Below are 27,800 nucleotides of genomic sequence, written 5' to 3'. Positions count from 1 at the left end.
AAGGAATAAATAAATAGGTATAATCCCACCTAAGAAAACACCTGTTTATACTTAACCTGTTTTATTTAAGTTCTATTTAAAAACGAGGGTCATACACTTCATGCTATTTTATTTTGTTTTGTCTTTTTAGGGCTGCACCTGCGGCATATGGAGGTTCCCAGGCTAGGGGTCTAATTGGAGCTGTTGCTGCTGGCCTTCGCCAGAGCTGCAGCAATGCCACATCTGAGCCACATCTGCAATCTACACCACAGCTCACAGCAACACCGGATCCTTAGCCCACGAAGCAAGGCCGGGGATCGAACCTGCAACCTCATGGTTCCTAGTCAGATTCGTTTCCACTGCGCCAAGATGGGAACTCCCACTTCATGCCATTTTAAATGCTGTATTGTTACAGAAACTATTTTTATACACTTTAAAAAATCTTTATAGTTATTATTTTAAAAATTCCTTTATAGTAGGATAAACTCGTTTCTTTTTTTCTTTCTTTTTTTTTTTTTTTAAAGGCCATTTGGAAGTTCCTAGGCTGGGATTGAATTGTAACTGTAGCTGCTGGCCTACAACACAGCCACAGCAACGCAGCAACGCTGGATCTGAGCTGTGTCTGCCACCTTTACCACAGCTCATGGCAATGCCGGATTCTTAACCCACTGAGCAAGGCCAGGGATACTAGTTGGGTTTGTTACCACTGAGTCACAATGGGAACTCCAACTCGTTTCTCATTGTTTGCAATTACAAATAAATTTGAAATGAGTGTTGTTACATCTTATAAAAAACACTTACTGAGCACTTATCAAAAACTTTTTCCTGGAGTTCCTGCTGTGGTGCAGCCGGATCATCAGTAGAACTTGAGTTTGATGCATGGCCTGACACAGTGGGTTAAAGGATCCTGCATTGCCACAACTGTGGTGTAGGTGGCAACTGAGGCTCAGATCTGATCCTTGTCTTGGGAACTCCAGATGCCACAGGATGTGCAAAAAAAGAGAAAAAGGAAGAAAAAAAACTTTTCCCCCATTTTTTAAAATCGTAAAACATACATAACATAAAATTAACCGTTTTAACCATTTTTAAGAGTATAGTTTAAGTGGCATTAAGTACATTCACAGTGTTGTGCAGCCATCACCATTCTCCATTTCTAGAAGTTTTTTTATTTTTTTTTTATGTCTTTTTAGGGCTGCACTTGTGATACATGGAGGTTCCCAGGCTAGGGGTTGAATTGGAGCTGCAGCTGCAGCCACAGCCACAGCAATGCCAGGGCTTGAACTCGAAACCTCATGGTCACTAGATGGATTAGTTTCTGCTGCACCACAATGGGAACTCTCCATTTCTGTTTTTGAAGAGTAATTTTTCAAGAATGTTTTCATCTTATTTATTTGTTTATTTTTCTTTTCTTTTCTTTTTTAATGTCTTTTTAGGGATGCACCTGCAGCATATGGAGGTTCCCAGGCTAGGGATTGAATCGGAGCTGTAGCTGCTGGCCTACGCCATAGCCACAGCAACCATGGGATCTGAGCCACGTCTACGACCTACACCATAACTCACGGCAATGCCAGATCCTTAACCCACTGAACTAGGCCAGGGATCGAACCTTGCATCCTCATGGATGCTAGTCAGATTCGTTTCCGCTGAGCCACAACAGGAACTCCAATAGTATTTTCATTTTAAAATAATCTCAAGGAGTTCCCATAGTGGCTCAGTGGTAATGAACCTGACTAGGGTTCTGTTACATTTAATTGTCCTGTCTTTTTAGTTTCCTTCAGTCTGAAACAGCTGCTCAGTCTTTCCTTGACTTTCATGACTTCGGCATTTCTGAAGGCCAGTTATTTTATAGCATCTTTCTCAGCTTGAGTTTGTTTGATGTTTCTTCACATTAGATTCAGTTTATGCAATGTTGACAGGAATAGCAGAGACAATACTGAATTCCTCTCTTTGTGACTTGTAAAGTGGTGCATGATTCTGATTTATCTGGTTACTAGTGATGTTAACTTGATCACATGATGCCTGCTAGGTTTGTTCATGAAGTTAATTTTTTTTCCCTTTGTAATTGATAAGTATTTCCTTATCAAAATGTCTCTACGTTTGTCAGTAGAGACTTGGGGTTTCCTGTTTTGTTCAACAGGTTATATTTCTCTGTTGTTTATTTTGATGCACAAATGTCCCAGATTTGGCCAGTAGGTTACTTTCAAGCCAGCTCTTGTCTTTTTGATATGTCTTCATTCTTGGATTACTAGGCATTATTGTGCTTTTCCTGACCTAGCCAGGAGTTAACCATTTTACTGAGGCGCTCTGATTCCTTTTAATGAAGAGTAATATTTAGAAATCAAGATTTGGGTGCTTGGGAGTTCCTATTGTGGCTTGGTGGTTAATGAACCTGACTAGTATCCATGGGGACATGGGTTTGATCCCTGGCTTTGCTCAGTGGGTTAAGGATCTGGCATTGTTGTGAGCTGTGGTGTAGATTGCAAACTTGGCTCAGATCCTGTGTTGCTGTGGCTGTGGTGTAGGCTGACAGCTCCAGCTCCAGTTTGTCCTCTAGCTTGGGAACCTTCATGTGCCATGGGTGTGGCCCTAAAAAGACAAAAAAAAAAAAAAAAAGATTTGGGTGCTTGGTATACCCATTGCCATTGGGATGTCCCTTCTCTCAGACTCTATTGGTAAATAGGGCCAGTGAGAGTGTGTGTGTGGGTGTGGGTGTGTGTGTGTACACATACACGTACACATATTTACATAGAATTTCAATCCAATACCACAGGGTTTATTCTTTTTTTTTTCTTTTTGTCTTTTTTTGTCTTTTCGGGCTGCACTGGCAGTATATGGAGACTCCCAGCCTAGGGTTCCAGTCGGAGCTGTAGCCGCTGGCCTACGCCACAGCCACAGCAATGTGGGATTTGAGCCACGTCTGCAACCTACATCACAGCTCATGGCAACGCCAGATCCTAACCCACTGAGCGAGGCCAGGGATCGAACCTGCATCCTCATGGATGCTAGTCGGGTTCACTGAGCCACAACAGGAACTCCCCAACAGGGTTTATTGTAGGTTTTTTTTTTACTTTCCATGTTCATAGCTCCCTTGTCTGATAGTGAGAAATCTGGTTCCCACTATCTGTAATATATATTTAATCGATCCTCCTGTATGCAGCTGATCTCCCATTGCCACTCCTTCCCTCATGTGAATGCCGTCCTCATTCTGCTGCTTTCAGACACTAACACTGGGTTGCCTCACTGTGCAGAAATCCTTCTCCCCATCCTGAGCTCTAAACTCCGCTTCCAGGTCTTCCTTCATTGTGGATATGTTTTTCACCTGCCTTTGGCTGCCTGTGCCTACCCTTCAGTCCCTGGGAGCTCTCGTCATTGCTCTTGGGCTCCAGCAATCTCCCCACCAAGCAGGCATGCTTCCTACCCTGCTCTGGCTTTGACATCCTGTGTCAGGCCACTTTCTTCTGGGTACACCCACCTCATCTTACTTGGGCTCTGATTCCACACTCTGGGTCACCTCCCTGCCCGGAGGTCCCCTTCTCTCTGTTCAGGTTCCACCTCTCTTTGCCAGTTGTACTTGGGCTCCTCTACCTTGAGTTGGGCTGCCCTGTTACACTGGATGCCCTCCTACACGGGCATTCACCTCACCAACCTCTCCATGCACAGGCTTCCACATCACATGCTGGGCCACCCCTTTGTGGAGATGTCCTTGCTTGGACTCCTGTACCCTCTGCCAGGCCATCTTCCCTTGTGAACATTCTCCTTACCCTGCTTGGTCTCAGCCACCCTGTGTTGGGCTCTACCTCCGTGGAAATGCCTTCTTCATCCCTCTTGGGCTTCGAGACCTTGCACTGGGCTATCCTCCCATATTGACAGTTTCACCTGCTTAGGTTCTAACAACCTATGGCGAGCTACCTGTCCAAGGAGATGTCCTCCTCAACCGTTTTGGCACAGTGTTAGGTTACCCTTCTGTGAATGCTTTTCTCACCTCGTTTGGGCTCCAGCACTGTGTGACTGGCCAGTGTTCCCATGTGGTTACTGTCTTTGTCCCAATTGGGCTCTCTATTCTAGGCCATCTTGACTCTCCACCCAAAATAGATGTGTACTTTGCCCTGCCCCACCTAATGTATTTGAAAGGGAAGAAGGAGGTGAAAAGCTTAAGAGTATTTTGCTATGATTTGGGGAGGGCATAGAGGGAGATAATATGTCTGAAAGGTGATACAGAATTTGATGGCATGTTCTTTCCATTTAGTTGTACTTTGTGTGTGTGTGTGTGTGTGTGTGTGTGCACGCGCGCACATGTGTTTTTAGGGCCGCACCCTCAGCATATGTAAATTCTCAGGGTAGGGGTCGAATCAGAGCTGTAGGTGCTGGCCTACGCCACTGCCACAGCAACACAGGATCCAGGCCACATCTGCAACCTACACCACAGCTCACAACAATGCCGGATCCTTAACCCACCGAGCAAGGCCAGGGATCAAACCTCTGTCCTCATGGAGGCTAGTCAGATTTGTTTCTGCCAAGCCATGATGGGAACTTCAAGTCATACTTTTTTTTTTGGCTGCCTTATTGCATATGGAATTCCCAGGCCAGGGATCAGATCAGAACTGTGTGTTTGTGTGTACACATAAATTCTTTTTTTTGGCCATGCCCTTGACATGCAGAGATTCCCAGGCAGATTCCCACACCACAGCAGTGACAACGCTGGATCCTTAACCTGCTGAGCACAGTGAACTCCTGTATGTTCTTTTGTGGATTCATTTCCATTATACAAGTATTGACTGTAGTTCCTTGTGCTATAAAGTAGGTTCTTGTTGGTTATCTGTTTTCTATATCTAATATATAGTAGTAGTAACCCCAAATTCCTAATTTATTCCTTCCTCTCCCAACGTCATTGTCTTCTTAAAAAGTTGCTTTTTGGCTTTTAAGTCAGAATTAGGTGATCCTAGCAATTTAAGAAATCATTAACTTCTGTTTTTTCATGTACTACTATCAAGACCTCTGAATGAATCAGATTTTTCTGCAGAGGTAAGCAGACTGGTCTTTTTCTAGTAAGGAGAAGTGATACAGTAATAGCTGTCCTCTCAGCTATAAATTGAAATGTGAGTAGTCCTGTTCCTATGTACTGATTTACTGAGCAGCAGGTAGAAAAGGGAGAAATTAGAATGGGACTCTAAGGGGTCTTATTACAGGAATCCTAATCTAGGGGCATTTTTCCCCCCTCTTCCTGCCATCTCTACAGCTCCCTATTTGGACACATTTCTAACCTTCAGCCATTAAGCAAGCATGTTTCTTAGGCATTCTAAAATTGTTCTCCCCCACTTCCTTCCATAAGCTTAGGTGAACCTGTGCCCTTGCTTAGTCTTTTTCCTGTTCCTTTTTTTTCTATTTAACTTTAAAGCCCCAGAATGCAGCACCACAGACTTTGTTTTCTGTATCTTGTTTAAAACAGCACGTTGGAAAGAAAGATATTCATCCCAAAGGACTCTGGAACTTGCACATTATTAACAGGTCAGAGAATTCAGGTGTGACCTAAGACTGGATTCCTCTTTCAAACTGCAGATCCCAAAGGAGACTATTGCAGTTCGAGTTTAGGAACTTATATAAATGCCACAGTCAAGCATTTTTGTTTCCATGTGATAATTAGTTAATTTTCTGAGGTCCAAGATTGTGGGTTTTTATTGCAGTATCCCCAAAGCCTGAGACATAGCAGGAATTCAGGAAAAAAATCTTCCAAGAATCGAATAGACCTGTGTGCTTCCTTAGAGCCATATGTTTATCATTTTGGTGAGAATTACTTGTGACTTATCTGTTCCTTCCCTTGTGGACATTAAATTCCATGAGAATGGTTGTGAGCACAGTATCTAGTGATCCCAGGTGCTCCTCAAGTTTGTACTGAATGAATAAAGCTGGCTGCAGAGAGGTTTGGGCCACAGGTATAGACCCATTGTCTTTACTGTGTTTCAGGGCCATATATGGCGCCTCCAACTCTTTTTTTTCTGCTTTTTAGGGCCACATCTACCGCATATGAAAGTTCCCAGGCTAGGAGTCGAATCAAAACTGCAGCTGCCAGCCTATGCCACAGCCGCAGCAACTTGGGATCTGAGCCACATCTGCACCCTACACCACAGGTCATGGCAACACCAGCTCCTTAACCCACTGAGCCAGGCCAGGCATCGAATCCTCATCCTCATGGATACTAGTTGGGTGTGTAACCTGCTGAGCCACAGTGGAAACTCTCTGGCACCTCCAGCTCTTAAAGATGGAAAAGAAGTTGGATTAGCTAGCTTTGAAGGCAGTCAGTGAGTATTTGTTGCCAGTGATCAGTACACGTATGATATATATGTGTACTCTTGGAAAAATAACTTTTAGTGTATGTGTTTGTTTGTATATATACCCTCTTCATTTTTGCCAAATCATTTGGAAGTAAGCTACAGACATTGATGCTTCATGACTAACTGCTTACCATGGATCGCCTCAAAATAAGAACAAATTTCCATGTAATCACAGCACCATTGCTGCACCTAGGGAAGACAACATTACTGCAATTCACTAACATTTGGCACAGAGTTCACACTCAAATGGCTCCAGTTATCTTAAACAAATCTCAACTATAGCTTTTTTTTTTTTTTTTTTTTTTTTTTTGTCTTTCTATCTTTTCTAGGGCTGCACCTGCAGCATATGGAGGTTCTCAGGTTAGGGATCGAATTGAAGCTTTGCCGGCCTTTGCCAGAGCCACAGCAGTGTGGGATCCAAGCTTCGTCTGTGACCTACACCACAGCTCATGGCAATGCTGGATCCTTAACCCACTGAGCAAGGCCAGGGACCAAACCCGCAACCTCATGGTTCCTAGTTGGATTCGTTAACCATTGAGCCACGATGGGAACTCCAATTATAGCTGTTTTATTTTATTTTATTTTATTTTATTTATTTATTTATTTTTGTCTTTTTGCTATTTCTTGGGCCGCTCCTGCAGCACATGGAGGTTCCCAGGCTAGGGGTGGAATCGGAGCCACAGCTGAAGGTCTACACCAGAGCCACAGCAACGTGGGATCCGAGCCGCGTCTGCAACCTACACCACAGCTCACGGCAACGCCGGATCGTTAACCCACTGAGCAAGGGCAGGGACCGAACCCGCAACCTCAAGGTTCCTAGTCTCATTCGTTCACCACTGTGCCAAGACAGGAACTCCTTTTCTTTCCTTTTTTTGTTTGTTTGTTTTATTTTTGAACTTGGGAACCAGTCCAGGTTTATGAACTACATTTAGCTTGATTAGTTCTAGGTTATAGCTTTACTGAGGTATTGTGTTTTTTTTTTTGTGAAAGTGGAACTTTCCATCCTTTCACATTGATTTTGAACATCTTGTTCAGTTTCCTGGACTTTGGTTTGCTCCAGGACATTCCTTTTCCCCAGGACCAAGGAAAGAAGGTTTTCTGAATATTTGTGTTTATACATTTACTTCCTTTGTCTACACATCTTACATGGCTGTGTTTTTCCTCTTGAGTGACTTTTTCCCAAATCCTTTCTCCCTTGGGAAGGTTTGAGGGGGTGCACTGACTTTTGAAAAGTCTTTGTTCTAAAATTTTTCTTCCTTTTCCCTCATTCCCAATTATATGGCTGGCATTTGAGAATGGGTGTGCTCTTGTAATAACCTTCAAAAGTCTACTGACTGCAGGGATGATTCAGATTCATTGCCTACCAGTAACTCTATTGCTGTTTGAATGTGGTAAAAGCTTGCTATAAATCTTGACATTACTTGTCAAGTTTTTCTAAGCCTGTGACATCTGAGTAAGCTTGGCTGATTACTTTTGAGTTTTAATTTCTTTGGTATGTATTTTTCTTTAAAAAAATTTTTTATTAAGTTGATTTACAATGTTGTGCAAATTTCTGCTGTACTTGGTATGTATTTTTCATTTCAAGATTTCTTTTTTTTTCTTTGTGCCCCTTAATTACTGATGGTCAGTTCTGCTAACCTCAAATGCACTTCTTTCTTTCTTTCTTTTTTTTTGTCTCTTGTCTTTTTAGGGCTGCACTCGGGGCATATGGAGGTTCCCAGGCTAGGGGTCTAATCGGAGCTATAGCTGCCGGCCTGTACCACAGCCACGGCAACACCAGATCTGAGCCGTGTCTGCAACCTATACCACAGCTCACGGCAACGCTAGATCCTTAACCCACTGAGCGAGGCCAGGGATCGAACCGGAAACCTCATGGTTACTAGATTCATTTCCTCTGAGCCATCACGGGAACTCCCAAATGCACTTATTTCTGACCTCATCATGCCTTAGCAGTGCGTCTCAAACTTTAGCAGGATTCATATCATCTGGGGATCTTGTTGAAATGTTGGTTCTGATTTAGTCACACTGAAATGAGGCCTGCACATCTGAATTTCTTTTATTTTTTAATTAAAAAAATTTTTTTTCATTATAGCTGGTTTACTCACTCATCTAAATTTCTAACAGGCCTTCTCACCCTTTGCCCTTCTTTGCCTTCCTTGCACCTTGAATACTAAGTAAATAAATAATTGGCGTTAGGTTGAATCTGTGGACTACGCTATGAAACCATGTGGTTTAAATGTATAGTTTATAATAATCCCTTCTTTATTATTATTATTATTATTATTATTATTATTATTGTTATTATTATTATTTTTGCTTCTTAGGGCCACACCTGAGACATATGGAAGTTCCCGGGCTAGGGGTCTAATCAGCCACAGCCACAGCCACAGCAACTCGGGATCTGAACCGTGCCTTCAACCTACACCACAGCTCCCGGCAGGACCAGATCCTTAACCCATGAGGCAAGGCCAGGGATTGAACCCACAACCTCATGGTTCCTAGTTGGATTCGTTTCCTCTGCACCACGAAGGGAACTCCGATAATCCTTTCTTTAAAAAAATTCTTGCTATTTAGTAATTTAAAAAAGTGTTGCCCATGTTTACTTGTCTTTGCATTTCTTGTGCATAGCAGCATGTTCAGCAAGTAGTAGCTACTGTATAAATGTTTGAATTAACGTGTTTGTTGGTGCTGTGATCAGAATCCTTGATGAGGAATATCAACACTAGGATATCCAGGTTTGGAGAAGAATGATGAAATTATTTTTAAAACAGTGTTGCTAAAAAATACAGACTTTCCTGCCATTTGGTTGTACCCCAATTTTACTGAGCTGGAATCAGATTTTCCTCCAATCCAAGTAGTAACCAGGCCCAACCCTGCTTAGCTTCCAAGATCAGATGAGATCTGGCGTGTTCAGAGTTGCATGGCTGTAGTGGAATTAGACTTTCCTACAGTGAGCCCCAGGCATTGCTCTCAGATTCCTACTCTGGGTTGGGAACCATTGGGCCATGTAAGTTATAGATATAAAGTGGAGCCAAGTGGGCATTTTTGGATTGAGACGAAAGGTTGCCAGCCTAATTATTTCCCTGTTGAGTTGCTATGCGTTGTCTGCATATACAAAGATAAGTGGGGGGTGGGTACTTTTCTTAATGAATGAAGGAGAATGGAACATTTTTCTCATGGTCTGGAAACATATCCCTGGGTGTAGGGTAGTATATTATTTTTCTGATGGAGTAAATATAACCACTGTATTAATAGAAAACCCTAAAACACTATAGCTACTATTTTGTTATTGGCTTACTCATTTATATTTCTTAAACATTTTTTAGAACTATATGCCAGGCATTATTCTAGAAGGCTGAGTACTGTTCTAGATACTAATTATAATGTGTATAATTATTGAGCATGTCTTAAGTTTATAAATTTTTAAAATCTCTTTTACAGTTTTGATTTTGATTCTTCCAGGTTCTTCAGATAGATCCTGAAGTGACAGATGAAGAAATAAAAAAGAGGTTTCGGCAGGTATGGTACTATGTTCCTGTAATAGATGGAGTTTGAACCTTTTGAAAATGTACTAAGCATGTGATTCTCTTAGGACTTGCTATTATGACTTTTTGGCCAAAATTTAACCCCCTCCCCTTTTTTTTAAAGGCTATGTAACTCTTTAAAAAGTCTACAGTGGTGTAAAAATCTTAAACAATTTAATGACTATAGCTTACCTGTGAAAAGGATGAATTTTATATCCAAATAGAATCTTTCCATCCCCTTAATTGTGGGAGAAGTACAAAGTGGAATAATAGAGCTTACATGGAATCATTCTTAGCAAATGCCCTAGCTTCTAGGGGAGAACATGTTAAACAATTCATAATAGTTTTCTGGTTTTGAGATCTCATTCCTCAATAATTCTGTCCTCTGCAAACTTACATATGAATACTCAGAAGATACTTGGTTTAATATAAAGAATGCTTTCTGAAAATTTTCTAGGAAAGGAGATCTATAACCTCTGATTCTTGCCTTTTCTAATATTTAATAACTCATGCTATAAAGTTTTATGGTAGCCTTTTTTTTTCATTTTTTATATAATTATTTTTTTTTCATTATAGCTGGTTTACATATTAGTAGCCTTTTTTACTTTTATTTATTTATTTTTGTCTTTTGTACCCGGGGCATATGGAGGTTCCCAGGCTAGGGGTCTAATCAGAGCTGTAGCTGCCGGCCTATGCCACATCTCATGGCAACGCCAGATCCTTAACCCACTGAGCAAGGCCAGGGATTGAACCTGCAAACCTCATGGTTCCTAGTCAGATTTCTTTCTGCAGCATCATGCTGGGAACTCCCAGTAGCCTTTTTAAAAACACTCTTTCAGTTTTGATAGCTGAGCAACCCCCTAGCCCTTTGCAAATTGGATTTTCTCTGTATTTCATGTCTTTAAAAAAATTTTTTTCCTTAGCATATCTCTTATGTACTTCCTATTTTAATAGGGCCTGACCAGTGCTGACTCTAATTCTCAGCGCCTGCATGACAGACTTGTTAATATCCAGTGTTGGTGGTTGCTCGTTCAGTACAGTCATTGCCCCCACATTGCTGACTCATAATCACTTCTGATCTACTATTAAGCCAAGGTGTTTTTTATCTTTGCCTACTCAATCATTTCCCATTATATAACTTGATAGCTTTTTTTCTTCCTGAGTTACACTCTGGACTTGTGTTTAACTTTTTTACCTTTTCCTGAAATTTCAGGTTTTCAAATATAATGTATTAGAGGTCTTTCCCAATTAAATGAGCAATCATTCAAATTCATAGTCAAAACTTTTAAGATCTTTATGTAATCATACAAATAACTCAGTAACTACGTTCTTATTTAGTCATTAATCCGGCCAGGTAGTTAAGAACGTGGGTGCTAGAGCTGTATGGCTTGAGTGTCAGTCTTGGCTGTACATCTTACAGGCAGTGTGAGCTTTGGCAAGTTACTCTTAACCTTTCTGTGCCCTGTAAAATGCACTTATTTGTAAAATGCACATGATGATGGTGACTCCATCTAGGGTTGGTGTAAGGATTTGCATGAGGTGTAGCGCACATACCGCACTTATACTAGGTCTTGGCATATGGTATGTCCGTTTCATGTGCTATTGTTAGTGCGTGTTAGACAGTAAGTTCTTTACTTGCATTATCTTGTTTCGTCCTTGTAACAACACAGTGAGATATAGGTATATAGTATTGTCCCATTTACAAAGGAGGAAACTGGGGCAGAGCTAGATTAAGTGAATTGCTTGAGGTCTCACAGCTAGTAGGTGATTGAAGTTGGAATTAGAACCCAGGATTCAGGCTCTAGTCATGCTGGATTTAGCCTTAGATTCCCACTTGCTGTCCTCCCCGAACGTAGTCCCTCTTTTCGCACTGTTTTTATCGGTGAGAGTAGGTCAGTGGTTCTTAACCTAGGCTGTCTGAAAGAGTCACCTGTGGTCTTAACCCAGGCTGTCTGAAAGAGTTACCTTGGGGGTTTTTGTTTTTAAAATTTTTTATGATAGAAATTTTATTTTATTTTAGTTTATTTTATTTATTTTATTTTTTCTTTTTAGGGCCACACCTGTGGCACATGGAGGTTCCCAGGCTAAGGGTCTAATCAGAGCCATAGCTGCCGGCCTAAGCCATAGCCACAGCAACGCCAGATCCGAGCCCCATCTGTGACCTACACCACAGCTCATGGCACCGCTGGATCCTTAACCCACTGAGTGAGGCCAGGGGTTGAACCCACAACCTCATGGTTCCTAGTTGGATTCGTTTCTACTGTGCCACGATGGGAAATCCAAGAAATTTTAATTACATTTTAAAAAGAAAGAATAAAATGGGATTCCTTGGTCAAGGATCCAATGTTGTCATTGCTGTGCCATGGGTTTGATCCTTGGCCTGGGAATTTCTGCATGCTGTGGGCACAGCCAAAAAAAAACGAAGAAAGAAGAAATCAGTGAATGCCCATATATTCATCTGTATGCAATGGTTTACTTCATTATTTATATATATATTTTTTTGCATTTTAGGGCTGCACCTGCGCCATGTGGAGATTCCCAGGCTAGGGGTCAAATTGGAGTTATCGCTGCTGGCCTACACCACAGCCACAGCAATGCAGGATCCCAGCTGTGTCTGTGACCTGCACTACAGCTCCCGGCAACACCGGATCCTTAACCCACTGAGCGAGGCCAGGGACTAAACCCGCAACCTCATGGTTTCTAGTCAGATTTGTTTCCGCTGCTCATTACTGATAAATTTTTGTAGCCAATTAATCATTATAATATAAATTACAGATACCATGATTCTCTATCTCTAAATACTTAAGCAGTTATCCTGCCAAGGTAAAAATGGACATTTTCTTGGCATTCCTGTTGTAGCTCAGCAGGTTAAGAAGCCAACATAGTGTCTGTGAGGATGCAAGTTCAATCCCTGCCCTTGCTCAATCAGTTAAGGATCCAGTGTTGCTGCAAGCTGCATAGGTTACAGATGCAGCTCGGGTCCGGCATTGCCTTGGCTGTGGCCTAAACCTGCAGCTGCTGCTCTGATTTGACTCCTCGGCTGGGACCTTCCTTATACCCTACGTATAAAGGGGGGACAAAAAAGGACATTTCCTTGTATAATTACTCGTCACACCTAACAAATTAACACTAATTCCTTACTATCATCTGATATGAAGTCTAGTAGAGGCTTAAAAAGTACAGATGCTAGAGATTGATTCAGAAGGTCTCAAGCTGGAAAGTAGACCTCTGTATTCCTAAAAATCTTCACAGGGTTGGAGCCAGAACTGAGAGCCACTGCTTTATGTCAGAAGTTCTTTGAGGAGAGAGATGCTGTCTCATACCTGTTTAATCCTCTTTAGTGCTCAGTATAAGAAACATAAAAGGAACTTGGTACTTTCTGTTCCCCTCCCTCCCCCCAATTATCCCAACATCCTCCTGATTGCTAGGCTTACATTTTTTCTCAACTAAAGGTTTTCTACTTGTACGTTTACCTTTCGGTACTTGAATTTTATTAAGGGCTAATAATTCTGGGCATTTTATGATACTAATTTTTTAAAATGCTTGTCAGAATACCTAGGGCTTTTGATTGTAAAGAGACAGTGCAGGCGCAGAATTACTGCATGTTCTTATTGACAAACCTTTCTCTTATAGCTATCCATACTGGTGCATCCTGACAAAAATCAAGATGATGCTGACAGAGCACAAAAGGCTTTTGAAGGTATTTGTAAATTTACCTGCTTCTGAGTAATGTATTAGCAATGCTAGGGACTAACTGTTCCTAGTCCTGGATCAAGAAAAGAATGTTTTAGTTTTGTCTTCTGGTCATGAAGAAGCTGAGGCCTTCAGTAGAACAGTTGTCATTCCTAAGCAAAATGTTTCTGTTTTGAAATAGACCTTAACTTTGCCTTGTTAAAACTTTTATGTGCCAACAGAGACTGTTATTGTATAGGATCATTTTTTTCTTCCTTTGAACATAAAAAAAATAGTTAGTTGGAAGCATTTGATCACTGAATTAAATTTGGATGTGGTATATTTAGCCTTGAGTGTATATTTAATTTTTTCCCAAGGCTCTCAAGGAAAGTCAATGCTTTAGCTGTATGTTTTTAAATGAGTGTAACAACAGTAAATAATTTAACAAAGTAGGGAATGTTTTTAGATGGCACAAGTCCATTTACACTGCCTGAGTATAGTTCAGACTTTTAGAGGGTGTTTGCAGAAACAGTTAATTTCAATGTTTTGCATTAGCTGTGGACAAAGCTTACAAGTTGCTACTGGATCAGGAACAAAAGAAGAGGGCCCTGGATGTAATTCAGGCAGGAAAAGAATACGTGGAACACACCGTAAGTATTTATAGTGCTGCTGTGTTTACAGGAAGTATTAGTAAGGTTGGGAGCCTTGCAGGAGGGTAAACGTTAACATGGCAATGTCTGACTGGCGGGACCACTCCTCTGGTCTCCACCACTGTGCTGTGGTGTCATGAGTAGTGTGTGCCTAGAGCCGGCACTCAGCTCTAGAGCTCAGGATGAGTTGTGGCCCGAACACTCCTAACTCTTGCCTTACCAGTCCCGTGTAGTGGAAAGAAGGCTTTTCTTGCCTTTTCATCACATGTTGTCACACTGCCTTAGAGAGAGTGGAAAAGTGGAGCAGCCATGCTGATGCTTGACCCTGGATTTTTATTATCTCTGTGAAAGGGTTGAAACATGGGCTTGAGAAAGGCTGACAAGGGGATATGAGTAAATTAACAAAAAATTAAAATAGGAGGTAAATGTCTGTATTAATAACAGGGTTGGGAAGACTCAATTGAAATAAATTCAGTTATAGCTGGCTTTATTTTTTTTGCATTACCTAAATCTCCTGAGTGGTGAAAAATATTAAAATAGCTTCCTTGAGGTAAGAAAAAGTCTTTGTTTTGTTTTTTTTTACTTGTTGGGACAAGAATCTTGAGGCCATTTATAAGAGCTATTTCAGGAGTTCCCGTCATGGCGCAGTGGTTAATGAATCTGACTAGGAACCATGAGGTTGCGGGTTCAGTCCCTGGCCTTGCTCAGTGGGTTGAGGATCCAGCATTGCCGTGAGCTGTGGTGTAGGTTGCAGACGCGGCTCGGATCCCGCGTTGCTGTGGCTCTAGCGTAGGCTGGCAGCTACGGCTCCGATTCGACCCCTAGCCTGGGAACCTCCATATGCCATGGGAGCGGCCCAAGAAATGGCAAAAAGACAAAAAAAAAAAAAAAAATTAAAAAGAGCTGTTTCAATTGGGAGTGAATATGGATGTGACCTTCTCTTTGGAGAGCTTTGGAATCTGAAACAACAATATAACCAATAGTAGTAATGAATCCAGTTTAGATGAGGAAAAAGAGGGCACAGACTGCCATAACTGTGTCTTGCTGGTTTTGTTGGAAATGGCACCTATGGGCCAAATTCTGTTAGAAACCTGAAAAGAACCTGACCATGAATTGTGGTCATTACCCTTTTGTGTTTAGCCTGTAAAGGAGCCATCCTCAGGCTTTCTGACCACAGGGTGGCAGTAGGGCCTTTCTGAGCTTAAGGCACTTGACTTTTTTCTGGATTAAATGGTAGTTTAATGGAGTAATATCATTCTTATGTGAATGGGTATATTTATTTTTTTGTGGGGGTAATCTCAATGGTGCCCCAAAGTGATAAAAAACAGCAGTTAATGTGATGTGAAAATTATTGGTTTAAGGAGGTTTCACAGTGAAAGTCATCCAGAATGCAGTTGTAGAAATGCCTGAAAACGATTATATTTGATGCCACAAATTCTGTAGCTTCTTCTGAAACTTGACAGATATACTTTTTTTGCTATTAACACATAACCATGGGCCATGAAACATAAATGCATAATCTGTCCAGTGTATCAAAGGCTGCTTGGATCTGGCCTAGGATCTGATGAGTTGGGGGCAGTTCCCCTGCTGGTCCCCTTGTGTTGGATTTTAGATGAGGTTGGAGAAAAGACCCCCTGGTTCCTAGTTTTCTTTGATTGCATCATTATTTTGGAAGGGAGGGGAGAGGCTCAGCTTTTTTAAATGCAAACTTTTTTTGTTATAGAAGAGTGTACATATTATATATGTGCAGCTTATTGAATATTCTCAAAGTATGAGTGCTCACTTTTTGATGGGAAAAAATTCTTTTTAGGTGAAAGAGCGAAAAAAGCAATTAAAGAAGGAAGGAAAGCCTACAAATGTGGAGGAAGATGATCCTGAGCTGGTAAGTTAAATACGGGAAAAGACACCTCAGCTTGTGTGATTGAGTTCACTCACTGGCTAGTCAAGGAGAGAGAAGCCTAAAGAATGGTACATACATGCTAGAAACATTTTAATGAAAATATTTAAATGTATATTCATTAACATTTTTGAAAAATCCACCTTATTTTTTTGATACAGAGCTTTGGGCTTTGAAGGTGTGTCTGCTCATTGGAGCTTGCAGTTGACTTTATAAAACATACGCACAAAGCATTATCCACAATGTCTACTTTTTTTTGTTTGTCTTTACTAGGGCCGCTCCCACAGCATATGGAGGTTCCCAGGCTAGGGGTCAAATCTGAGCTGCCGCTGCCAGCCTACATCACAGCCACAGATCCGAGCCACATCTTCGACCTACACCACAGCTCATGGCAATGCTGGATCCTTAACCTGCTGAGCAAGGCCAAGGATTGAACCTGCGTCTTCATGGATGCTAGTCATATTCGTTTCTGCCAAGCCAAGACGGGAACTTTAATTTCTTTTTCTTTCCTTTTTTTTTTTTTTAAACCTCTTCTAGGGCCGCTCCCACGGCACATGGAGGTTCCCAGGCTAGGGGTCTAATCGGAGCTGTAGCTGCTGGCCTACACCAGAGCCACAGCAATGCGGGATCTCAGCCGTGTCTGTGACCTACACCATAGCTCACGGCAATGCCGCATCCTTAACCCACTGAGCAAGGGCAGGGATCGAACCCGCAACCTCATGGTTCCTAGTTGGATTCATTAACCACTGAGCCAGGACGGGAACTTCAACTTTAATTTCTTTTGAGGTACATTGACATTGTTGGTACCTGTGAAGCAAACCAAGGGCCAAGTCCTAGATTGTTTTTTGTCTTATCTAGCTCTCTCACCTGTACCTTCAACGGCAGTTATTTTTAGGGACTTACGTTTATTGGCTCTTTCTAAAGCATTCCACTTAGTATTTTTTTGTTTTGTTTTGTTTTGTTTTATTTTGGTCTCTTTAGGGCCGAACCCACAGCATATGGAGGTTGCAAGGCCAGGGGACTAATCGGAGTTATACCCGCCGGCCTACACCACAGCCACAGCAACATGGGATCTGAGCCGCATCTGCGACCTATAGCACAGCTCATGGCAACCCCGGATCCTTAACCCACTGACCGAGGCCAGAGATTGAACCGGCAACCTCATGGTTCCTAGTTGGATTCGTTTCCGCTGCACCATGATGGGATCTCTCTCCACTTAGTTTTAAAAGAACCAGCAGGCATCTATTTTTATAGCCATGTTCATCAATTTCTATGATGTTTAAATCACGTAAATACAGTAGTAACTGCAACTGGGATGGACAGCTTTGGGAGCAACCACAGATGACTCTTGGTCAACTGCAGTCTCCTAGCCGCCTGTACTCATTGTGCTCCCGGTAGGAATGTGTTTCCAGAGCAGTGGAGGACATCGGTTAATCCCGTGGGTTCTTTAGTGGAGACTGATTAAGAGAGAGGTTCTCTTAAATATTTGTGTCCAGTGGCCTCACTAGCATGAAAAAAAAATTTTTTTTTTTTTTTTTTTTTTTTGGTCTTTTTCAGGGCTACACCCATGGTATATGGAGGTTCCAGGCTAGGAGTTGAATTGGAGCCTTAGTGGTTGGCCTGCACCACAGCCACAGCAATGCCGGATCCTTAACCCACTGAGTGAGGCCGGGATTTGAACCTATGTCCTTGTGGATACTAATCAGATTTGTTTATGCTGAGCCACGATGGTAACTCCTAGCATGAAAAATTTAGTCATCTTAATTTTGCCTCAAATAAGGTGAATAAGTAACTTATCCATGTGCTTATTTTTAAAGATTTAGTGGAGAGGCTGTCCCACTAGGGAAACTTCCTGTAAACTTCTTCCTTTGGTAGTTTTACTAACAGCACCTGGTTCCCTCTTCTGTGTGGTAACAGTGCTTGAGAACTATTAGGTTATCTTTTCTCCTGGTCACCTGTTTGGGGTTTATTCCACTTCAGTATTTTAGTTTTTTTCTCCTCAGTCCTACTTTCCCTTCCCTTTAATTATCCTTTTAGACTTTTCTGAAGACCTTCTTATAAATACTCCTTGGTTCTCCTAAGTTGTTAAAAACCTTAACTTTCTTCCTGATTATAAAGGAACATGTGCTAATGATTTGGAAAAGGCAGGAAAATGTAAAAATTTTAAAATCACTAGTAGCTGTTCATCTAGCAGTTCAGCTTTGCAATGTTTGTCCTTGCTAAGGACTGGAATTTGTCAGCATTGCTTTCACTGAGCCAGTGCCTGGCAGGTAACAGTATTAAAGAGAAGTGAGAGTAATTTTGAGATTCCTTTATTTCCCTTTTTCTGCAACTGGGATGGACAGCTTTGGGAGCAACCACAGATGACTCTTGGTCAACTGCAGTTTTAGTTTTTAGTTTGTTTAGTTTAGTTTTTATATCCTAAAACCAGAAACATTGGAACAAATGTTCCAATGTTTCTGGTTTGTTCCATTGTTTCTGGTTTTAGGATATAAACCCATTGAAATCCACATGATGGGTTATCTTTTATGTTTTTTTATATATTTAAAATATTGTATGTTTGGGGGAAATTTTTTTTTTCTTTTTATGGCCGCTCCTGTGGCACATGGAAATTCCTAGACTAGGGGTCAAATCGGAGCTGTAGCTGGGGCCTGTGCCACAGTCACAGCAACACGGGATCCGAGCTGCATCTGTGAGCTTGTGGCAGCCCTGGATCCTTAAACCCATTGAGTGAGGCCAGGGATCGAATCCAAATCCTCATGGATACTATTTCAGGTTCTTAGCCCACTGAGCCAAAATGGGAACTCCTGGGGGAGTTTTTTTTTAAAGGTAAAAGTTTTGTTGGAGTTCCTGTCGTGGCTCAGTGGTTAATGAATCCGACTAGGAACCATGAGGTTTCAGGTTTGATCCCTGGCCTTGCTCAGTGGGTTAAGGATCTGGCGTTGCCATGAGCTGTGGTATAGGTCGCAGACGTGGCTCGGATCCTGTGTTGCTGTGGCTCTGGCGTAGGCCAGTGGCTACAGCTCCGATTCGACCCCTAGCCTGGGAACCTCCATATGCCGTGGGAGCGGCTCAAGAAAAGGCAAAAAGACAAAAAAAATAAATAAATAAATAAAAAAGAAAAAGATAAGAGTTTTATTTTCTACCTAATATTGTGGTTAGCTCTTTCTGTCAGTGTATGAGTAAGAATATAAGTTCAACTGTGTGCAACTGAGGCTCCAAATGACAGTGGTTTGAACAAGTTAATGCCTTTTTTTCTCTCCTGTGTAACAGTCTTTGGGAAGATGGCTGCTGGATCTTGTGTCATTCAAGGACTCATTGTCCTCCTTTCTGTAGCTCTGCCAGCAAGTGTTGTTTCCATCCTCACAGTCCAGGATGTGTTGTCACCGCACCATGTACAAACAGCAGGTTAGAGGAAGGGAGCAGGAAGGGATAAGCTTCCCTCTTAAGTGCTTCCTCTTAAGAACATTTTGGGACTTCCCGTCGTGGCTCAGTGGTAGTGAACCTGACTGGTATCCGTGAGGATGTGGGTTCAATCCCTGGCCTTGCTCAGTGGGTTAAGGATCTGGTATTGCTGTGGGCTGTGGTGTAGGTCGCAGACGTGGCTCAGATCCTGCGTTGCTGTGACTGTGGCCTAGGCTGTCAGCTGCAGCTCCAGTTAAACTCCTAGCCTGGGCACCCTGAGGTGTGGCCCTAAAAAGACAACAAAACAAAAGAAAACATTACAGGAAGTTGCTACCTCACTTTTCCTTATAACCAGTTGGCTAAAGCTTAAGTTACAGGGCCACATCTAACTACAAAGAAGTCTGGGAAATACAGGCTTTTATACTGGGTGGCCGTGTGCTTTAAGATAAAGGATTTTACCAGAAGGGAGAACAGATAAAGGATTTTACCAGAAGGGTGAACAGATAGTGGGGACAAGTAGTAGCTCTGCCACAGTTAGTGGACTCCTGAGGCTCATGTGCCTGACGGCACCTGAACATCTCTAGTGCCGAGCTTGGTGTCTAGCTCACAGTAAATATGAAGTGTCCGTGAAAAGAAAGAAGGAAAGTTATTTTTCGAAATTCTTTGGAGGATGGGCCCTCCAAAATTTCAATGGTTGTGATAAATGCATAGTTTTTTTTTTTTTTTTTTTTTTTTTTTGTATTGGTGCCTTTTTCCTCTATATCAGCTGCGTGGCGAAAATGGAAAGATCTCATTGGCGGTTGTCTTATTTATCTCCCAGGAGAGAGCCAGCATCATTAAGTGCTTCTCTCTGAAGAATCTTTTTTTCTTTGGTGGTTGAATTTGATTTCGTTTTGGGCTCCATCTAAAAGTATTTGATTCAGGTTGCTGGTGAATATTTACTTTTCTTTTGTTCTTAATCTTTTTTTTTTTTTTTTTTTTTTTTTAGTTTAAACAAGCAGTATACAAACAGACCATGAAACTCTTTGCTGAGCTGGAAATTAAAAGGAAAGAAAGAGAAGCCAAGGAGATGCATGAAAGGTATATATCTGTATATTTGTTTAAGCCATATGTAAATACCTGGATTAACCAAGGCAGTCTTTGGGGATTTTCCTGATGAGAATTTATGTAGTACATCTTTTTTTTTTTTTTTTTTTTTTTTTTTGGCTTTTCTAGGACCACACCTGTGGCATTTTGGAGGTTCCCAGGCTAGGAGTCCAGTTGGAGCTGTAGCTGCCAGTCTGTGCCACAGCCACAGCAACTCAGGATCTGAGCCGCGTCTGCAACCTACACCACAGCTCACGGCAACGCCGGATCCTTAACCCACTGAGTGAGGCCAGGGATCGAACCCTCAGCCTCATGGTTCCTAGTCAGATTCGTTAACCACTGAGCCATGACGGGAACTCCACGTAGTACATAATTTAAGAGACCGTTTAAAATAGTTATCTGACGTAGTCAAACTTGTGAATCACTGGGCAAGGAATTTTCTCTGACTTTTGGAAAATATTGAATAGGTCTGTCCCTAGGGAGTTTATAATCAAGAGTGCTGTGTGTTTTCTTCCCAATTTCTGGGAATGAAGTAGGCTTATTGAGGCCAGAGTGTTTTGTGTGGCTCCCGGCTGCAGTTTGGGTGAGTATGTAGTGTGGTGAATGTAATCACTTACAAAATGTTTTTTTGTCCTACAAATATGATTTCCTTTGTTTCTCAGAAATCTTGAGATGAATTTAGTTTATGTATTTTGTATTGTTTATTGGTGTTTAACAGTAAGTAGGTTTTGTTAGTTGGGGTTGTGTGAAGTGTCCTTGTTTGGGGAGAGTGTTTTGTCCCAAGAGCCTCTTGAATAAGAACCTGTACTGTGGTAATGGTCATTCAACTGCAGGGAAATTAGTTTCATCATGGACTGAGCCCAGAACCTCCGATTAGTGTTGGCTAGGCTTTGACGACTTCATCTGTTTCTCTCTGTAAAGGAAGTATTTGTATCTGGCCCCATGGTCTCCTCTGCGTGCTTTGGGATGACACATTCCTGAAGTGCTTTGAGCCCTTTCCAGAGGGCCGTCTTTGGAGAACCCTAGGGAACTTTCTGTGCTTGCTTCTGTGGGGAGATACCTAACTTATATGGTTAACAGTCTCTAAGCATCATGTAAATCCCATGGGCTGGTTTTCTTCCTAGGAAGCGACAAAGGGAAGAAGAGATTGAAGCTCAAGAAAAAGCCAAACGAGAAAGGGAGTGGCAGAAAAATTTTGAGGTACATTTCTAGGGTGGCCAGGGACTCTCACTCCAGAGTAAGAAAACTTGCCAGCCTAGAACCTTGGTTCCTGGCATTCCCAGTCCTGAAGGGGCCAGCCAGTCAGGGAAATGGCTTATGTGGGGAAGAGTGGGGGCTCTGGGGAATGAGTCCTGGCCTAGCTGCCTCTGTGCTCTGTAGCCTTGGCAAGGGTGTGATGGGCACAGCTGCCACGTGGACTCAAGAAAAATAGCCTGCACATTTAACTGAGGGGGTGAACGTGGAGTTGGGCCCTTAGCGTTCTAGTTAATAGAAACCAAGGTTTTTGTTACCCTGGAGTCCTGCCTGCAGAGAGACTCAAGGCTTTTGAACTTGATTCCTCTTTGATATCTTCATTACATCCTTCAGTTGCTCAGCCATTTTCCTGAATTGAGCAACATTTGGTCTTGTCCTCTGTAAAATTTAGGACTCAGGGTAAGGATTGGTTAACCAGAGCTGCTGGCTTTGTTTCTGTCCCACTGCCTGTATGCAAAGAGAGAAAATGAGTAGTCCCCTCAGTAAGGGGGTGGGATCCTCATGGCCCTCCCAGCACAGCTGGCCAGGAATTGTGCTGGCTTTGTGCCTCCCTCCAGGTTTTAGGGGCCAGAAGGGAGGTGCCAGGAGTTGGGGGAAGAGCGTCTATACTGCTGGCTGGCTCTGAGAAAAGGATGCAACCTTTCTGAGCCCTGGTGTCTTCATTTGTGAAATGCCAGTGGCACAACACACTGCAGTCAGCTTTTTGGGAGGGTTAGAAATAGCATGTGTTCAATGTCTAGTTCAGAGATCCCCAGCAAATGGTGGCCTCGTCATGATGAGTATCACTCATTTTGTCCTCTTTTCCAGCCTGTGGCCTATCCTGCCTTCTAGGGGTAGTGCGACCCTTTCTTAGGCCCGTATAAGTGGGAGAAAAGCTCTGCTCTTGGATTATTCTGAGGGGAGGGCTGGGCTGGGCTCTGGCCAGATGGCAGAGCAGCCTCAGGCCCCCCCATCCTTAACTGGTTCCTCACCTCGAACCTCTTTTGTGCTTAGGAAAGTCGAGATGGTCGTGTGGACAGCTGGCGAAACTTCCAAGCTAATACCAAGGGGAAGAAAGAGAAGAAGAACCGGACCTTCCTGAGACCACCAAAAGTAAAAATGGAACAGCGTGAGTGACCTGAGGTCACTGCCACAGAACCTTCCTTCGGCTCTCCCCTTCCTGCTCTGAAGGACTCATTCTTTTTCCCATTTTCACCCCAACATAGAGTAGTCTTTGCTTTTTAGTCCATTTTGTTTTCAATACAATTTAATATCGATCAGAGTAATTCTTTTGTACATTGAAATGAGGGGCTCGGTTTAAAAAGAAACCTCCCCCACCCCTACCCCAGACCAACCAGGATCAGAAGGTGCCGCCGTTGGTGCTGCCTTCTCCTCCCACAGCCTGTAACTTAATGTTTTGTACTCCACTCAATTGTGATGGTTAGAAACTTTGTGTATAGTTTGTGGAAATCATCCAGTTAATTAAACACGTTGCTTAAAATGGTGTTGCCTTGACTTCAGAGACAAGCCCGGGCCACCTTAGGAAGCCCCTTTGCTTCAGTTGCTTGCTTCTGGGTGTGGCATCCTTCCAAGCCCCAGATCAGACGGGGAAGGCAGTGGGCACACAGAGCAGCCACTCGATGCCCTGACGTCCCCTGGAGTTTGGCATGTGCTTTCCTATCCGGCCAGTCTGCGTGGCACGAGGCTGCAAGCCACCCAAACCTGTTCACTTTCCAAAGAGCTGGCCATTCTCCATCGTGTACCGTTGTGTCCTAGCCTGTCTGCATTTGTTAGTGGTAATATTCTGTATGTGTAATAAATTTTTATACCCTAACCACCGACGTTTGGTATTGTTCCAAGGGTGGGTCTCCTGTCGGTCTTGGCCACGCGCAGAATGCTTTGGAGGTGGACAGCCCTGGCTCCTTGACCACTTATTTGCCAAACCTTCGTTTCTTCATCCACAAATGGGAACACAGATCACTAGCAGCTTTTAGGGAGGAGTAGCTGTGGCACTTAAAAGGTAGGGACCATAGTGCTCAGCGGGTGTTGCCAATGTTATTTCTGTGTGAAATGAAGATACTGATTATTTTGAGGATTAAATGAAATAATGGGTGGAAGCACCCCACTTATGACACGTATTCCAGTGTCTTGCTGGCTGTGGCAGACAGGACCAGCCTTTGGGAGGGACATCAGGTGAGACATAGGAAGGAGACACCTAAAATGGGAAGCTAGGAGAAGCCGGGTGGCTTGAAGCTAGACTTGGCACTGTTTCGCAGATGAGTGAAGAGGTACAATAATCACAAAGGCACAGTGTCTTGCATCAAGAGATCTGAAACTTTGACCATCTGCTCTGGGAGGGGACAGAAGTTTGGTTGTCGTACTGTCCTGTGTGCAGCTTGGCACGTCCAAACCGCAGATGACTGAGACCACAGGGGTGGGTGGGGCTCTCGCAGAGAGAGGGAACTGTCACCCAGCGGAATGATACCCATCTGAGGTGATGCAGGCCATCCTGTGCAGGAAGCAGCCGAGCTGTGTTCTAGTGCGGAGAGTGACGCCCACCTCACACACACCCATCCCTTCCTTGGAGGTCATGTGGTCACAGTTCAACTGTCTGCAGGCTCATGAGGGCCAGGCCCTGTCTTTGCCTTCAAGGAGGTTGTGCCCGTAGTCAGCTATGGGTATGCTTGTGTGCTCAACAGATACACTGGCTTAGGAATAAATTGGTGAACCTCACTGGCTTAGGAATAAATTGGTGAACCTCATGGGGCCCCTGCTGCCTGCCTCATCCTCCTGGGGCACGTGGCTGGTGAACCAGTACAAAGATCACTAAAGGCACGATGCATCCATTGCAACGAGGAGGGGGCCTTTGATCTGTTCTTAGCTGCCAGGAGCTTTCCTGGAGAAGGTGGCCTATTAAAAGTTAGAACCCAGAGGCTGATGGATCTGTTAGGAATGTTTTTAGCTGCAAGGAATAACTAGCATAAACAAATGGGGGCCTATTTTCTCACATAAGCAGTCTGGTGACAGGCAGTATCAAGTGTTGTTCGTGGCATCAACCATACCACCCAGGAACCAGGCTCTTACTTTCCCTCCTCTCCATTCTCCCAGGACTTGTCGTCTTAGAGTTGCACAGTCTCAGAGAAAGTTGTGGCAGCACCACACCTCGTGCCAATTGCCAAACAGAAGCCTTCCAGGAGGAAAAATTAACCCCCAAAGGTGCCATTGGCCAGAAAATGTGTGACATGGCCATTTTAGCTGTAACTTTAGGAAAACAGCAAATGACAGTGGGCCCGGGAAATAGACCAGGACTTATCCCTTGGGCCTGAACACCTTCTGTTTCCAGTAAAGTCTTATGGGTGAGGAAGGAGGAAGGGAAGACTTACTGGCATAGGTCGGGTAGGACTTCAGGGGAGATATTTCCATCAGAGGGGACGGTGTGCAAAGACCCAGAAATAAGAGCATAGGTTGTTTGTAGAGCTGAATGCCCTGTGTCTTGCCTGGAGCTGAGAAGTGGGGTGAGGTGAGACCAGGCAGATGAGAAACTCGTATTAAGCAATTTGACTTTCAGCCATGACATCATTGCCCCACCGAACTAAGGCTTCCCATTTCCTTTCTGGCACACATTTGCCACAGACTCACCTGGAAGGTCAGCAGAGGTACCAGCCCATTCCCATAACCCTGCTCAGAGCAATGTTTTCAGTGATGACCTGGCCTGTGAGAGAGGTGTGCTTTGGGCAGTGAACTGAGGCCTTATTACTCAACACGCTTTCTGGCCAGGGCTGTGTCTGTGCAGCTTGTCCGGCCCCTCCATCCGTGAATAGGTTAAAGCAGCATCTCAGGCAGGAAAGGCTCGCTGGAGGTGTGCCAGGGCCCAGAGCGAATGAAAGGCTGGATGAGCCACTTCACTCCTCTTCCTGCAGTTTGCTATGAAGAATGGAGCAGATCGTACCACCCCCACACCTCCCCCCAGAGCTCATTGTTGCCTGGGGGCTACCGTGGGCCCAGCCAGATGGGTGGGGTCAGAATCCATTTAGGGAGTTCGAGTTGCGGCGCAACTTGTATCCATGATGATGCAGGTTCAATCCTTGGCCTCGATCAGTGGGTTAAGGATCCAGCGTTGCTGTGAGCTGTGGTGTAGGTTGCAGATGGCGGCTTGGATCCTGAGTTGGTGTGGGTGTGGTATAGGCTGGCAGCTATAGCTCCAATTTGACCCCTAGCCTGGGATCCTCCATATGATGCAAGTGGGACTCTAAAAAGCCAAAAAAAAAAAAAAAAAAAAAAAAAAAAGAATCCTGTCATTTGGGCCAGTGACCTCAATTCAGCCTCAGCTTCCTCACATGTATAGTGGGAACTGGACCCTTGAAAATGAGGTTATAAATCCCAAAAGCATCAGTCATTGCCTTTGACTGTGCAGACGCCCCCCTAACCCCCTCAACCACCCCTTCCTCCCTTCCCCTGTGGATGGCTGTGGCCTCTCAGTGGTTACAGCTGGGCCCCCATTTCTGGGTCCTCTTTCGGGCTGGTGGAGCCGTGAGGGTGCATGTGTGCGTGGGAGGCTGCGGATGAGTCCGGGCCTATGCTGGGTGGAACCGCAAGTGAGGCAGGGTTTGCCCCTCCCCATTTTCTCCCCACCCTCTATCCATCCTAGCTCTTCTGTTTCATCTGCCCCCTTGCTGGAGGTCATGCACCCTTCTTTTTTTTTTCCTTTTCCTGTCTTTTTGTCTTTTCTAGGGCCGCTCCCGCAGCTTATGGAGGTTCCCAGGCTAGGGGTCTAATCTGATGTGTAACCACTGGCCAGAGCCAGAGCCACAGCAACACGGGATCCGAGCCGCGTCTGCGACCTATACCACAGCTCATGGCAACGCCACATCCTTAACCCACTGAGCAAGGCCAGGGATCGAACCCGCAACCTCATGGTTCCTAGTCAGATTCGTTAACCACTGTGCCACGACGGGAACTCCCGTGTGCACTTCTCATCCTCAGATCTGGGACCAATGGGGACTTCCAGCCCTGAGTGTCCAGGAAAGAGCTCAGAAGAGGCTCGGAGTCCCCTCACAGAGCGCCTGCTCTGCCCCTTGCTAGCTTTGTAGTCCTGGTGAGTCATTTTGCCTCTCTGGGTTTTAGCTGCCTCTTCTTTGGTAAAATGAGGGTAAAAATACCTCCTTTGTCCCTGTTCTGTGAACCCAAGTGAGATTCCGTTTATTGTACAAAGAACAAACCTTGCAAATGGAGTCAACAGGCCTTTGGCGTCAGGCAGTCTGGAGTCTTGAAACTTCTCTGAGCCTCAGCTTCCTTATTTCTTAAATCCGTTTCCCTGAGGGTTAAGGGGATGAGGGAAACCCTTAGCAGGGTACAGAGTGGGTATTTCTCCCTCCCTGCTTCTCCTCCAGCAGGGTGGTTCCTGCTCCAAGAACTGGGTGGAAGAGCAGAAGATTGAGGACATTTGGGAAACTTGTAGAAAAACATTTCTCTGGTCTCTGAAGGTTCTGATTTAGGATTCAGGCTGGAAGAGACAGATGTCTGCATCTTTAACAAGGTCCTGGGTTAACCCAGCCAGCTCTGGAACATCAGGCAGGCACGAATGGGCTGGGTAGAGCTTGGAATTCTACCAGAGATGCCCAAATCCTCACCCTTCACTTGTGACTCAGGGCAGGTGAGCGTAGCTAAGGAGCCTTTAGGTAATGGGCTTCCCTTTGCCCAGTCCCTGGCTTCCTCTGGCCTCCCTCCAAGTCTGCTCTGCAACATGGGCCTCCTACCTTGGAATCACCTGGTGCTTATTCACTTCCTGGGCCCTATCACCAGCACTGATTGTCACTTGGAGTGGAATCTGAGAACCCGTTTTTTTTGGGGGGGGGAGGGGTGGGGCACACCCGCAGCGTATGGCGGTTCCTAGGCTAGAGGTTGAATCAGAGCTGCAGCTGCCTGCCTACGCCACAGCCATCGCAACTCGGGATCCAAGCTGCGTCTGCGACCTACACCGCTGCTCATGGCAACGCCGGGTCCTTCACCCACTCAGTGGGGCCAG

At 44.0% G+C, this 27,800-nt stretch overlaps 1 protein-coding gene across 2 annotated transcripts in view; it reads left to right on the top strand.

Annotated features, from left to right (window-relative positions):
- Window positions 1-23,609, top strand: part of DNAJC8 (DnaJ heat shock protein family (Hsp40) member C8) — a 28,874-nt gene extending 5,265 nt beyond the window's left edge. The window contains exons 4-10 of one of the 2 annotated variants that reach the window (XM_003356239.4): window positions 9,771-9,827; window positions 13,466-13,532; window positions 14,060-14,154; window positions 15,965-16,036; window positions 20,445-20,536; window positions 21,667-21,742; window positions 22,790-23,609. In XM_003356239.4, coding sequence (XP_003356287.1) covers window positions 9,771-9,827; window positions 13,466-13,532; window positions 14,060-14,154; window positions 15,965-16,036; window positions 20,445-20,536; window positions 21,667-21,742; window positions 22,790-22,912 — 582 coding nt within the window. In that variant the 3' untranslated portion in view covers window positions 22,913-23,609. The remainder of the gene's footprint in view (window positions 1-9,770; window positions 9,828-13,465; window positions 13,533-14,059; window positions 14,155-15,964; window positions 16,037-20,444; window positions 20,537-21,666; window positions 21,743-22,789) is intronic. The other variant, XM_021095664.1, reaches the window with a different exon arrangement.

Source organism: Sus scrofa, chromosome 6 (genome assembly GCF_000003025.6).
Source record: "Sus scrofa isolate TJ Tabasco breed Duroc chromosome 6, Sscrofa11.1, whole genome shotgun sequence".
NCBI lineage: Eukaryota > Metazoa > Chordata > Mammalia > Artiodactyla > Suidae > Sus > Sus scrofa.
The sequence above is the reverse complement of the archived record's forward strand: the minus strand, read 5'-3'. Positions and strand labels throughout refer to the sequence as shown.